Source organism: Bubalus bubalis, chromosome 3 (genome assembly GCF_019923935.1).
Source record: "Bubalus bubalis isolate 160015118507 breed Murrah chromosome 3, NDDB_SH_1, whole genome shotgun sequence".
Classification (NCBI taxonomy): Eukaryota; Metazoa; Chordata; class Mammalia; order Artiodactyla; family Bovidae; genus Bubalus; species Bubalus bubalis.
In genome coordinates this window covers 20,184,694-20,198,657 of record NC_059159.1, presented here as the reverse complement: position 1 = coordinate 20,198,657, position 13,964 = coordinate 20,184,694, and the positions used below count along the sequence as shown (strand labels likewise).

The window sequence follows — 13,964 nt, the reverse complement described above, 5'->3', positions numbered from 1 at the left end:
CCAGGCAAGGATACTGGGTGGGTAGCCATTCCCTTCTTCAGGGGATCTTCCTGACCCAGGATCTACCCCAGTCCCCTGCATTGCAGGCAGATTGTGTCCCGTCTGAGCCACCAGATAACTCTTCTCAAACCTGACTTGCCTTCTACACTGACAAGCTCCCGGCTCCTTCCTGCCTTCTCCAGTAATACCCTGAACTGTCAGTAGAGGGTGCTGTAGTTCCATGTGTGGGGAATCACCTGGCTCAAGACATACCCCACCCCATCGTTTTCTTTATACAATACTTCTCTCTGAATAATGTCTTAAGTTTCTTGAGGATATGCCAGGGACTCCTGGTTTTGGCTTTCAAATGACTTGGAGGGCTGTCTGGGATCTTAGCTCCCTCTGAAATAAAAGTTTCCTTAACTTCCACCTTGAAGAGTAGCTTACTGATATCCATTGATCTGGGATCCATCGTCTTTACAAAAAAAACACTTAAGGTCTTGAATGGTGGAGGAACATCTCTTCTATTCTATTTCAGAGATCAGTACCTGTAGCTGACCGTTTTTGAATGCCTGCCCCGTGTGAAGCTCTGTGAAGCACTTTATCTGCGTGATCACATTGATTCTCCATGAATCTCTAGGGTAGTTTAATCCCTTCTTTATAGATCAGGACACTGAGTCTCATGATAAGTAAGTCCCCTGAGGTCATGCCGCTTCGGGACCTGTGATGGTATACAAATTAACTACTGTGGCCCGGTCTTCACCACTCGTTTCTCAACCGACTAGATGGAAGAGGCCTGAGACTACAGATCAAGGGCTTGGCCTTAGGCATCTGGCAGAACACAGTGCTTACTGCTGAACTGGGCAGTGGATCCTGGAAATACTGGGGGTAGTGCCTGCCAGAAGGTAGGAAAGTGGCCAGAGTGGTTGCATGTAGCTCACAGGACTTGATCGGGCATCTAAGATTTGCATTCTTCCTCAGACCCATTCTGGGCAGAAGGTAGAGTTTAGCGTGTATACAAATGCCCTCTAATCTGCTCTAAATGATGGCGCTTGGGAGTGGGTACTGACCGTGCTGCTGGGAGGAGTTCAGGGATGGGCCAAGGCGATGCACGTGGAAGCCGTACCTTGAGCCAAACCACAGAACAGAAAATTGGAGCAGAATTATATAAATCAAGGTCAGAAATTTCCCGTCCAACCCACAGGGTGGAGTTTTCGCTATTCCTATCCATCCTCCTGAATATAAACCCTGATTTGATGTCAGTAACTGGAAGGAGCAGCTGGTGGGACTCTCCTTTCAGCTCTCTGCATTCACCATGAATCTCAAGGTAGTCCTTGTGTTCCTGGCACTGTCTCTCATCACCATCTTTGCCCTGGCCTATGTCTTGCTGACCAGCCGTGGTGGCTCCAGCCTGCCTCCCCGCTGCCCCTCTGTATCCCCCCGTGCCCAGCCCTGGACACACCCTGGCCAGAGCCAGCTGTTTGCAGACCTGAGCCGAGAAGAGCTGATGGCTGTGATGAGCTTCCTGACCCAGAAGCTGGGGCCAGACCTGGTGGATGCAGCCCAGGCCCGACCCTCAGACAACTGCATTTTCTCAGTAGAGCTGCAGCTGCCCCCCAAGGCTGCAGCCCTGGCCCACCTGGACAGGGGGAGCCCCCCACCTGCCCGGGAGGCACTGGCCATCGTCTTCTTTGGCAGACAACCCCAACCCAATGTGACTGAACTGGTGGTGGGGCCGCTGCCCCAGCCCTCCTACATGCGGGATGTGACCGTGGAGCGTCATGGGGGCCCCCTGCCGTATCACCGACGCCCCGTGCTGGCAACCGAGTCTGCCCAGATGTGGACGCATCTGAAAGAGGTGGAGTTCCCCAAGGCCCCAGTCTTCCTGGCTTCTGTCTTCAACTACAATGGCTCCACTTTGGCGGCTCTGCATGCCACCCCTCGTGGCTTGCGCTCAGGGGACCGTGCTACCTGGATAGCCCTCTACCATAACATCTCAGGTGTCGGGATTTTTCTTCACCCCGTGGGGCTCGAGCTACTGCTGGACCATAGGGCTCTGGACCCTACCCACTGGGCTGTCCAGCAGGTTTTCTACCTCGGCCACTACTATGCAGACTTGGGTCAGTTGGAATGGGAGTTTAAGGCTGGCCGGCTGGACGTGGTTAGAGTTCCTCTACCCCTGCCAGATGGGGCCTCATCTCTCCGCTCCCGGGTCTCCCCAGGTCCTCTCCCCCCTCTTGAGTTCTCACCTCAGGGCTCCCGGTACAGCGTCCAAGGGCACCTGGTGGAGTCTTTCCTCTGGACATTTACCTTTGGCCATGGGGCATTCAGTGGCATGAGAATTTTTGATGTTCGGTTCAAGGGTGAGCGAGTGGCCTATGAAGTCAGTGTCCAGGAGTGTCTGTCTGTCTATGGTGCCGATTCGCCCAAGACCATGATGACCAGATACCTTGATAGCAGCTATGGACTTGGCCGTCACAGCCGGGGCTTGGTGCGGGGAGTAGACTGCCCCTATCAGTCTACCATGGTGGACACCCACGTGTTGGTGGGTCAAGGGGCAGTCCAGCTGCTCCCAGGGGCTGTGTGTGTATTTGAGGAGGCCCAGGGACTCCCCCTCCGAAGGCACCACAATCAGCTTCAGAGTCATTTCTATGGTGGTTTGGCTGGCTCGGCCCTCGTAGTCAGGTCTGTGTCCTCTGTAGGCAACTATGACTACATTTGGGACTTTGTATTGCACCCAAATGGGGCACTCGAAGGGCGGGTCTATGCCACGGGCTACATCAACACAGCTTTCCTGAGCGGGGGAGAGGAGAGCCTCCTCTTTGGGAACCGCGTGGGGGAGCGAGTGCTGGGGGCGGTGCACACACATGCCTTCCACTTCAAGCTGGACCTGGATGTGGCAGGTGAGTGCCCCGGGGGATGAGGACGGAGAGTTGGGGTGGGCCAGAGGGAAGGGAGACCTCCACATCAGGCCCAAAGAGGTAAGAGGGTGGCATTCCAGTACCACAGTTTATTGTGGCAACAGCAGGAACTGATGTGAGTGTTTTGACTGCAGTTAGCCTAGATGCTGGGTCTGCTAGGTGTTTAGCAGAAGATAGGGTTCCACTGCCTGGCCCCTCTGACCTGCAATTTTAAAACGAAACATAATGGCCGTGCTGGGCTAGCTGGCTGCCTTAGCCTGTCTGCGGGTAGGGAACTGGCCTTGTCGGGCTGGATGCAGCTGGAGTTGGGGCTCTGAGTTCTTCGTTATTCTGAGAGAGTGTGGAGGTGGGGAAAGCAAGGGGATGAGCAGAGGTAGGAAGCAGCATCTAAAGAGGTTTATAGAGTGGAGGTAGTGCCGGAGCCTGAGAGAGGGAGGCGCTGGCTGGGGGCTGCTCCCACAGGATTTCAGACGACTAGGGAGACAGCATAGGGACCCAGGCGCCTTCTGGGGAGGCCCAGCCCATTCCTGCCAGCATGCATCATCACAATAGGCTCTCCAGTGACATGGCAGGTCTGTAACAGGCTTGATGCAAATGTAGAGGGATTTCTCAAGTAGGGCTCTAAGCACCAAGGGGACTTTGTCCTCTTGACAGATTTTTGTCCAGTTCAGAAAATAATTAACCAAATCAGATTATTCGCCCAGAGAGAAAATTTGGAATCTGCCGGGCCCTGTCTATTTTACAGTTACAGAAATCGAGGAGGATGGGGGGAGATGGGTCAGAAAGTGGCTCCCCATATATAATGCACCGTAATTCAGCATATTTCTTGTGAAACATTTTCATATCCTCTTGAGTGTAAAGATGGCACATGTGCCTCTGTGTGTGTGTATTGTGGAGGTGGAGGGGAGGAGAGCTAAGAAAATAGCATGATGGAAATGCTAGTATTAACTAGATTATTCTTTGACAGATTTGGTATATGACTATTTTCTGATGGTGAAGTTTTCTCTCCAGCACTTTGACGTTAAAGAGCCTTGTCTTAGGATGTAAAATCAAGTAACACTGGATCCTTAAAGCATGCAGCGCAGGCTCGTGCTGTGGGCCAGGGGCTGTGTCAGGCGCTTGCACACAGGGCACTGGCTGCATTCAAGACAGCTCCCTTGTGCCAGCACCTTCATGGAAGTCAGACTGGAAGGAACTGACAGTCTGAACCTGCAGAAAGAGTATAAGTGTTTCAGAGATCACCCCAGACAATTTAAAAATACAAATGTATTTATTTATGAAAAAGACAAAGTGGTCCCTGCCAAATTGAGACGAGAAGAAAAACAAAGTTTCAGAGTCAGGAGGAGGATGCAGGGCACCAGAAGAGGGGATCAGGTTTTTCCAGCCAGCTTCTCCAAGACAAAAATCCCTTTCATAGTTAGAAGAATGTTGTTAGCCACCTGTGTGTGCTTTTCCATTTATGGAGCTCAGCCATAGAACAATTTTTTTTATGCCTAGTGTAGAGATTCACAAGCTGAATCAAATTTGCTTCACTACAGAGAAGCAAATAATTGGTCCAAGGTCTATTGGATAGACCAGGGCCCAGAACTTTCTGCAGCGATAGAAATACACGCCTGACTTGTCAAGTCTGTTAGCCACCAACCATAGGTAGCTGTTGAGCATTTGGAATGTAGCTAGTATGACTGAGGAACTGAAGTTTTAAATTGAAAGAGTCGCTTGTAACCGGTGGTAGCTATTGGACAAGACAGGTTCAAAAAAGATCAGCTAGCCCTCAAGTCCAAACCTGGTTCCCAGTGCAGAGTGCTGTCTGCTGCGCTCTGCAGCCCTTTTTCAGGCCAGTGCAGTGGGTGTCACGAGATGACAAGGGACCTGTCTCACCTGGTGTGGAACTCCTCTCCCTCCCCTCACCCTGGCAGGGCTGAAAAACTGGGTGGTAGCTGAAGACGTGGTGTTTAAACCTGTGGCAGCCCCTTGGAGTCCGGAGCACCAACTGCAGCGCCCACAGCTGACTCGGCAGGTCCTGGGAAGGGAGGACCTGACGGCTTTTTTCTTGGGGAGCCCCCTTCCCCGCTACCTTTACTTGGCTAGCAACCAGACTAATGCCTGGGGTCATCAGCGCGGGTACCGAATCCAGATCCACAGCCCTCTTGGCATACACATGCCGCTGGACAGCACCATGGAGAGGGCCCTCAGCTGGGGGAGGTGAGGAGGGCCCCGGGGAACTGGGTGGTAGGGAAGGGCTGGTCCCCTTCCCATCCCAGCTCTTAAGAGACCCCAGCTCACTAACCTCAGTGGACCCTTCACCCCTGGATCTCTCAGATCCAAGCAGATAATGGGACGGGAATCAGTCTCACACAGAACCTGATCCAAAGGCTCTCTGGGCTGTCCAGGCCCTTGATGTTTCCTGACACTGTCCTTCCTACAACATTCCTGGTCAGATACCAGCTTGTGGTGACCCGGAGGAAGGAGGAGGAGTCCCAGAGCAGCAGCATCTATTACCAGAATGACATCTGGACAGCCTCTGCGGCCTTTGCTGACTTCATCAACAATGAGACCCTCTTAGGAGAGGTTGGTAGCCCTAGGGGCAGAGGACCAGGGCTTCCCTGAGCCTAGTGTCATGGCTGTAGGATGGAGGGTATGGTAGGTTTCCAGCTGTTAGATTAGGGGCCAGGGAGTCCCCTGATGACCAACATGGCTCTTCCCTCCTAGGGTGAGATTAGCTCTGAGACCAAACTACAGCTGCTAACATGGATGAGAAGCCTGTTATTTGGGCCTAGGGCTGGAGACTGGGGATTGTGGCTGAGGGGAGGTTCTCTGGGTCTCGCCTCCAAAATCTCCAGCTCCTCCTCTTCCTGCAGGACCTGGTGGCTTGGGTTACAGCCAGCTTCCTGCACATCCCCCACGCTGAGGATGTCCCCAACACAGTGACTCTGGGGAACAGAGTTGGCTTCTTGCTCCGACCCTATAACTTCTTTGATGAGGACCCCTCCATCTTCTCCCCTGGCAGTGTCTACTTTGAGAAAGGCCAGGATGCTGGGCTCTGCAGTGTGAATCATGTGGCCTGCATTCCCCACCTGGCAGCCTGTGTCCCGGACCTGCCGCCTTTCTCTTACCAAGACTTGTAGCCCTGAGTGTATGGAGGAACATGGGCAGGGCAGGGTGGTGGTGGTGCTAAGACCTGTACCTTCCTTCCTATTTCCACTTCCTGCTCTCCTGACACTCGACCCTTGGGAAATAGCCTCCTACCACATAAACCCCCATATACCCTGTTGGTAAACTCCTGTTTCCAATTCATTGTCTTAAAAATGATGAATTTATACAAATGATGCCATTATTAAAATATTCAGGCAAAAACCCTCACAAATCCTACCACTCAGAAATAGCTGGTATTCACATTTGGTGAACATTATACCAGACATTTCTTTATGCATGTGCATTGAAATGGAAAAATAGAATTTTTGAAAAACCTCATGGTGTGTGTAATTTATAATAAAGAGTATTATGAGATTTTTACTTGAATTTCTTCTGTTTGACTTTTGAAGTATCTAGAATCCCCCAGAGAATATTAGGGATTCTGGCCAGGGAAATTAGCCAGGGAGGAGAGGGGGCAAGGGGGACAGACCTGGCCAAGAAATGCTGCTTGGGAAACTGAAGAAGGGGGGTGGGGGGTGTTCTTGGAAGGAGGACAATAGTTCCAGTTGCAGGAAAGGAAACATCTGGCCCTGGGAAAGTGAGGGCTGGGGAAAGAAGAGGGGTTGAGGGGGACAAGGGGCTGCCCCCCTCTGGCATTTCTATGCATTTCTGTGCTCATTCTGGTTAGCTGCATTATTTTGAAATCCCCACCACCCCTTCCCCGTACACCAGAGCTCCCTTGACCCAGAGAGCAGAATCTGAATTGGGAGTCTGGAAGACAAAGCCATGTAAGGGCTGTGGAAATCGCTGGGGCCCTGCCTTAGCCCCGCCCCAGCCGCCCCACCCCGCCTCTTGCCTTCCCATGCTCTCCCCACCTTCTGTTTCCTTTGCATCGGAATACTGAAAACCTCAGCCAGAGTCCAGGAACCGTCAATACAGGGGCCAAAAGAGACCCTCTTCTGCTGGCCTGAGAACACGTTTCCAGTTTGGTTCAATCCTCTGTCTCTGTAATCACGGGACCATGAACCAGAAGACCACCCTGGTGCTCCTTGCTCTGGCTGTCATCACCATCTTTGCCTTGGTGTGTGTCTTAATAGCTGGCAGGGGAGGAGATGGGGGTGAAGCCAGCCAACCTCACCACTGCCCCTCCGGAACCCCCAGTGTCCAGCCCTGGACACACCCTGGCCAGAGCCAGCTGTTTGCAGACCTGAGCCCAGAAGAGCTGATGGCTGTGATGAGCTTCCTGACCCAGAAGCTGGGGCCAGACCTGGTGGATGCAGCCCAGGCCCGACCCTCAGACAACTGTGTCTTCTCAGTAGAGCTGCAGCTGCCCCCCAAGGCTGCAGCCCTGGCCCACCTGGACAGGGGGAGCCCCCCACCTGCCCGGGAGGCACTGGCCATCGTCTTCTTTGGCGGACAACCCCAGCCCAATGTGACTGAGCTGGTGGTGGGGCCGCTGCCCCAGCCCTCCTACATGCGGGATGTGACCGTGGAGCGTCATGGGGGCCCCCTGCCCTATTACCGACGCCCTGTGCTTCTCCGAGAGTACCTGGACATAGACCAGATAATCTTCGACAGAGAGCTGCCCCAGGCTGCTGGTGTCCTCCACCACTGCTGCTCCTACAAACAAGGAGGAGGGAACCTGGTGACCATGACCACAGCCCCCCGAGGTTTGCAATCAGGTGACCGGGCCACCTGGTTTGGCCTCTACTACAACATCTCAGGGGCTGGATACTATCTGCACCCTGTGGGGTTGGAGCTGCTGGTAGATCACAAGGCTCTGGACCCTGCCCAGTGGACCATCCAGAAGGTGTTCTTTCAAGGCCGCTACTATGAGAGTCTGGCCCAGCTGGAGGAGCAGTTTGAGGCTGGCCAGGTGAATGTGGTGGTGATCCCAAACAATGGCACAGGTGGGTCCTGGTCCCTGAAGTCCCAGGTGCCCCCGGGTCCAACTCCACCTCTGCAGTTCCATCCTCAGGGCACCCGCTTCAGTGTCCAGGGCAGGCGAGTGACCTCCTCATTGTGGACTTTCTCCTTTGGCCTCGGAGCTTTCAGTGGTCCTAGGATCTTTGACATTCGATTCCAAGGAGAACGACTGGCTTATGAGATCAGCCTGCAAGAGGCCATGGCTATTTATGGTGGGAATACCCCAGCAGCAATGTTCACTCGCTATATGGATGGCTGCTTTGGCATGGGCAAGTTCGCCACGCCCTTGACCCGAGGGGTGGACTGCCCCTATCTGGCCACCTATGTGGACTGGCACTTCCTTCTGGAGTCCCAAGCCCCCAGGACCCTACACGATGCCTTTTGTGTGTTTGAGCAGAACAAGGGCCTGCCCCTGAGGCGACACCACTCAGATTTTATTTCCCAGTATTTTGGGGGCGTTGTGGAGACAGTGCTGGTCTTCAGATCTGTGTCAACCTTGCTCAACTATGACTATGTGTGGGATATGGTCTTTCACCCCAATGGGGCCATAGAAGTCAAATTCCATGCCACGGGCTATATCAGCTCAGCGTTCTTCTTTGGTGCTGCCCAAAAATACGGAAACCAGGTTCGGGAGAACACACTGGGCACTGTCCACACCCACAGTGCCCACTACAAGGTGGATCTGGATGTGGGAGGTAAGACATGCTGGTAGAGGCATTGATTCTGTACAGGGGGTTGAGGAGTTCTCACTATTTGCTTTGGGTTTGATGGAGGTTTCCCAGGAAAGGAAGATGTGGGTATGCGGTTTTGGAGTTTCATGCTTTCTCTTAGCTGGATGGGAGAGAGTTGACTGTTGAATTTCCCTGTGATCTTAGCTCACTGGCTGGGTACAGAGATACCAGACTCCATCCACATGACCTCATCAGAAAATCTTGGGAAAAAGCTAAGCTTAGAGAAGAGACAGTATCCAGGCTAAGGGTCCTCTTTGCCCTCCTCCCTCCCTGGCACCTATACGGGCCCAACTTGAGTGAGGCAGACATTTGTTTTGCGGCTTATCTGTGTCTGCCTGCGGTGGTGGTGTTGGGGAAGATCTGGGTGCATTCTGCTGAGTCCCTGGCTCATGTAGGCCAGCTCCGGATATCCCCAGGAGCACATTTCCTTGGCAGGTGGGCCCTTCTCCTTCTTGAGTTTTCATTTCTGGGCACAATACATTTAAATATGAAGGGTAGAGAGGATACTGTGGAATATTCCAAAAAGTTTCTGGAGTTGGTGGTCACAGAGAGCCAAGGTAATGGGATATTTAGGAGTCCATGACATTTCATTGTTGTTCCCCACATTGATTTCATCACCAGATTTTTCTTTCTGTTCTGCTGCTGAATATCTCCAACCCGTCGCCTGGCCTTCCTGTCGTCCCTGCTGGGCGCTAGGCCTCTCTTTGCTACTTCGACTCCAGGGTTCACCCTGTGCTCAGAGGGACCTATCGGCCCAGGACAGCCTGCTCCCTCACACACTTCCCAGTTTCCCCGTCACTAATGGATTCCCAACTGCAAAAGGACCAGCCAGGCCTGTCCCTTCAGAGGCCAGTTGCCATCTGCCTTCCAGATGCTTCCCTTTGCTGTTTTAGCCACACCCTCACCCTCTGTGTCCCTGGAAACACACACAATAGGTGACAATTGGGCTTCTTTGCTTTTGCTCCTCTTTTGCTCCAGCCTTGAATACCTTGCTATGCCATCTCAGATGGTGACATCCTTAAGGCCGAGCTGAAATGTGGACCAGAACTGCCTCTCTTCCTGCCTGTACCTGGGTTCCTCTAACTGTGAATGTTGAATGTGCTCCTCTCACACTGTAGGCTCATTAGGGCTTGGCTTTCCTCGGACTTCTGTGAGAGCAGAAGTGTAAGGTTGCATTCATCAGAGTGTCCCCAGCACTGAGCACAGTTGTCTTCACTAATAAGTGTGAAACAAGGAAGGAGTGAAATGCTCGAAGAAATATTTCAGAGGTCACCAGCTTTGGCTGAAAGATGTGGGGATCCTGGGATGAGGGGAGGGAAGCAGGGGACACAGTGAGTCTGGTCTCTTTGGCCCCCACTCTGAAGCCAGATGCAGGCAGAGTCCATGGGGTGGGGCAGCTGCCTGACCAGCCCTTCCTCATCCTCTCACCCCTCCAGGACTGGAGAACTGGGTCTGGGCTGAGGACATGGCTTTTGTCCCCACAACGGTACCCTGGAGCCCTGAGCACCAGATACAGAGGCTGCAGGTGACCCGGCAGCAGCTGGAGACTGAGGAGCAGGCCGCCTTCCCCCTGGGAGGGGCCTCCCCTCGCTACCTGTACCTGGCCAGCAAGCAGAGCAACAAGTGGGGGCACCCTCGCGGCTATCGCATCCAGACGGTCAGCTTTGCTGGGAGGCCGCTGCCCCAGAACAGCTCCATGGAGAGAGCCATCAGCTGGGGGAGGTGGGTGGTGTGTACTGTTGGAGGCGGGTGGATGAGATGAGAAGCGCATGCTGGGAGGGGCAATTGGGAACCCAATTCAAAATCTACACGAGGTGAGGTAAGAGCACAAAACATTTCCTGGTTATCAAAAGGCCTACAGTAGACACATGTTTCCCTTGGAAGGCTAAGGCCCAGGCAGATAAGTCTTTCCTGTTTTCCTGATGCTGTGAAATCCAAAGGGATCAACAGGAAAAGGACATGAAAAGATGTTGGGCTCAGGTCAAAAAGAAAAGAAACACAAAGAAAAAGATCAGCCAAGCACCGTATCTTTAAAAAAAAAAAATGTTGGCCAACCACTAGGTGGGATGTGGGATGTACAGGAAGCCGGCTGCACACTAGGGTGACATCATGGTGAGGGTGTGGATGAGCTGGGAAGCTGAGGTCCATGGGCTCGACTCCCTTCCATGATGATCAGGAAGCAGGACAGGGACGGTGACCATGGACCCCTGACCAGAACATCTCTAGGTACCAGCTGGCCGTGACCCAGAGGAAGGAGACAGAGCCCAGCAGCTCCAGCATCTTCAATCAGAATGACCCCTGGACTCCCACCGTGGACTTTACTGACTTCATCAACAATGAGACCATTGCTGGAAAGGTCAGCTGACTGTGGGAGAAGAGGGAGGGGTTGGGGGCACAGAGATCAGCCCCACCTTCCTTTGGCGGGGGGCCTGAAAGCCCGTGATCAGCTGAAGGGCTGAGCTGACTCCTGCTTCTGTGCTTTTGTGGATCTGCTCACTATTTGTGGGGGGAAACTTCCTAAGCTGGGAGTTCATCTGCAGACCCTGGCTGAGGCCCCAGCCTTTCCTCAAGAGGCAGCAGCTCTCTCAATCTCAGCTTGTGGATTGAGTCCTTTAAGGGCCCCAGGATTGAGAAGGGCTGGAATGACCAGGGAAGACCACATCTCTTATATCTAAAACTTCTCCATTTCTGTCTTCACCACTAAAGGATTAATTTCCAAATGCTGAACTTTTCTGCCACCCAAACCTGATCTACTCTCCTCCATTTTCCTTCCTTCAGTTACAGTTTGGGAACTCTCCCAGAGTCGGGGGAAGTGCTGAAGTAGCCGGTGGGTGTCATCATTTCTCTTGGGATGGGTCAGCTGATGGCGATGTGATGGGAAATGTCAGAGATGGCACCTGCAGGCTGGCACATTGGAGGCTGGTGTTGCTCCTAATATGAAGTTGATTCTTTATGCTTTGACTTCTGGATTACTATAAAAAAAGGTTTAAAGCCCTCTAGAGTGATGGTGATGCTGGGAGGGATTGGGGGCAAAAGGAGAAGGGAACGATAGAGAATGAGATGGCTGGATAGCATCACTGACTTGATGGACATGAGTTTGGGTAAACTTCGGGAGTTGGTGATGGACAGGGTGGCCTGGCATGCTGCGATTTATGGGGTCGCAAAGAGTCAGATACGACTGAGTGACTGAACTGAACTGAACTGAACTGAGAGTGATGGTGGACTCCCAAAGTGAATCCTGTGGGAGGCAGAGGTGTCCTTAGCAGCACCAGGCCTCATGACCCTCTTTCTTGCCCCACTAGGACTTGGTGGCCTGGGTGACAGCCGGTTTCCTGCACATTCCACATGCAGAGGACATTCCCAACACGGTGACAGTGGGGAACGGTGTGGGCTTCTTTCTGCGACCCTACAACTTCTTTGATGAGGACCCCTCCATCAATTCTGCTGACTCAATCCACTTCCACAAACACCAGGATGCTGGGTCCTGTGAGGTCAACTCCCTGGCTTGTCTGCCCAAGGCTCCTGCCTGTGCCCCTGATCTCCCTGCCTTCTCCCATGGGGGCTTCTTCACGAATTAGGTGTTCCCTGGGATGGGATATGTGACCGCGGCTCTAGGGTCTGGGAGTGTGGGGAGAAGGGCCAGGAACTGGGGAGCCTGTGCCCTCTTCTCCCTCCTCATGCCCTGGGGTCCTCTCTCTCCTCCATCGTCCTCCCTTGCTTACCACCTCGCTGGGATCATCCTGAAGCTATGCTGCCTGAATCAGGGGCTTCTCAGCTCTGTGCACCCCAACCTGCTGGGTTCCTGTCGCAGAGGAGAGGAACAGTCAGCTGAGAGGCTGGAGTCATGGTTACACGTTTCTAGAAGACTCCTCGGTTTGGTGTTTTTCATTTTCTTTTCTTTTGTCTTTGCTTTCTGCTTTCCCCAAATGGTTTTAGGCCATGCCAGGTCTCTCCTGAGACTCCTCAGTCCTCACTTGAGAGGAGAAGATGCGGGGTCTCTCTGGGGATGGTTGCCTAGAAGCCGTGGGCAGGGTTCCTGGCAGGCTTGTGAATCCAGGAGTCCAGCTGGAAGGGGCTCTTTGGCCCATATCTCCTCTCATCCTGGTCCTCCTTCTCCCTCTTCCTTCTTGCCTCACCTTCTCCTGTTCTTATCTATTCTTATAACCTGGGATTTACCTCCCAGCCCTGAAGAGATGTTCCTCAGCTCTCACTTTGCAACTCGGGTCTCCTCTCCTGACTCTAGGCCTGTGGAAGTCTGAAAATGGAAGGGACATCTAGCTTGAGAGGACAGTCCCCGTCTGTCTCCCTGTGTCCGGGAGCCGCCCCTTTCCCCAGTCCTGGGGCAGGGTATTTCCCCACAGTTCTTTCTGCCCGTTTGTATAGGCCTGTCTTGCGTCCTCTGGCAGAGGATGGTCATGGAGACAGCAGCAGCTCTAGTTAGCACTTGAGGTGGTTTGTGGGTGCAGTGGTAATGAGTGGTCATTTTGTGCCAGGTGTGTGGTGTGACCAGGGTCCTCTGAACTTGGCAATAGCCAACATGAGAGACTGGGTGAGAGCCAAAGGTGAGAAGCAGAAAGACCAGTCACACCATGCCATGGGGCCATGGGGTCAGGGGCGGACCAATCACGTGTGAGCATGCAAATGAGCCAGGGCCTCTGGGGGTGGAGCCTCCCCCACAGGCTGTCCCTACAGGATCCGGGGTCTCTCCACAAATGTCCCGAGATCGGACATAATAGAACTCTGCTTCCCTAGAACATTTGTTAAGTTCTACCATGGCTTGACAAAGAAATACTCCGCAGCTATAAAACTATATCTTTTTATAGAAATTACTCTTCTAAAGAGCAAGGCAATGCACAGAATTGTGTATGGGCACCTCCATTTGTGTTTCACCTCCGTTTGTGTTTTATGGGGGAGGATCATATAAATCCATATTTTCATATCTTATAGATGCATATTCAGAAGACACGGGTAACACTGGTTGCCTCTGTGAAGAGGAACAAGGAGGTAGGGACTTGGGAGGGAGGAGACTTGATACTACATATCCTTTTGTACATTTTGAATTTTGAACTATGTGACTGTATTACCTATTCATTTATTATTATTCAAATAATAAATGGGGCTAAATAAGTTCTGACTTCATTCTTTAAAGTAACTTGTCTTTTGGGAAGGGGTAGGGTGGGGGAGGGTACTCTGCCCAGGGACTCAATTTTTTCAAGTGTTTGAGACCCAGAGAAATGGGTGTGGCCTCTGTGCTTAGTCGCTCAATCATGGCCAG

The 13,964-nt window shown here is 52.8% G+C and overlaps 2 protein-coding genes across 2 annotated transcripts; both read left to right on the top strand.

Moving 5' to 3' along the window:
• Positions 1 to 548: 548 nt before the first annotated feature.
• On the top strand, positions 549 to 6,419 carry AOC2 (amine oxidase copper containing 2). Its single transcript, XM_006055713.4, has 4 exons — positions 549 to 2,882; positions 4,817 to 5,102; positions 5,339 to 5,468; positions 5,759 to 6,419. Exons 1-4 carry the CDS (start codon positions 1,295 to 1,297, stop codon positions 6,023 to 6,025), a joined length of 2,271 nt encoding a protein of 756 aa, XP_006055775.1. The 5' UTR covers positions 549 to 1,294; the 3' UTR covers positions 6,026 to 6,419.
• Positions 6,420 to 6,898: 479 nt separating this feature from the next.
• LOC102402572 (membrane primary amine oxidase) lies at positions 6,899 to 13,816 on the top strand. Its single transcript, XM_025280093.3, has 4 exons — positions 6,899 to 8,653; positions 10,126 to 10,411; positions 10,916 to 11,045; positions 11,992 to 13,816. Exons 1-4 carry the CDS (start codon positions 7,054 to 7,056, stop codon positions 12,265 to 12,267), a joined length of 2,292 nt encoding a protein of 763 aa, XP_025135878.3. The 5' UTR covers positions 6,899 to 7,053; the 3' UTR covers positions 12,268 to 13,816.
• Positions 13,817 to 13,964: the final 148 nt, after the last annotated feature.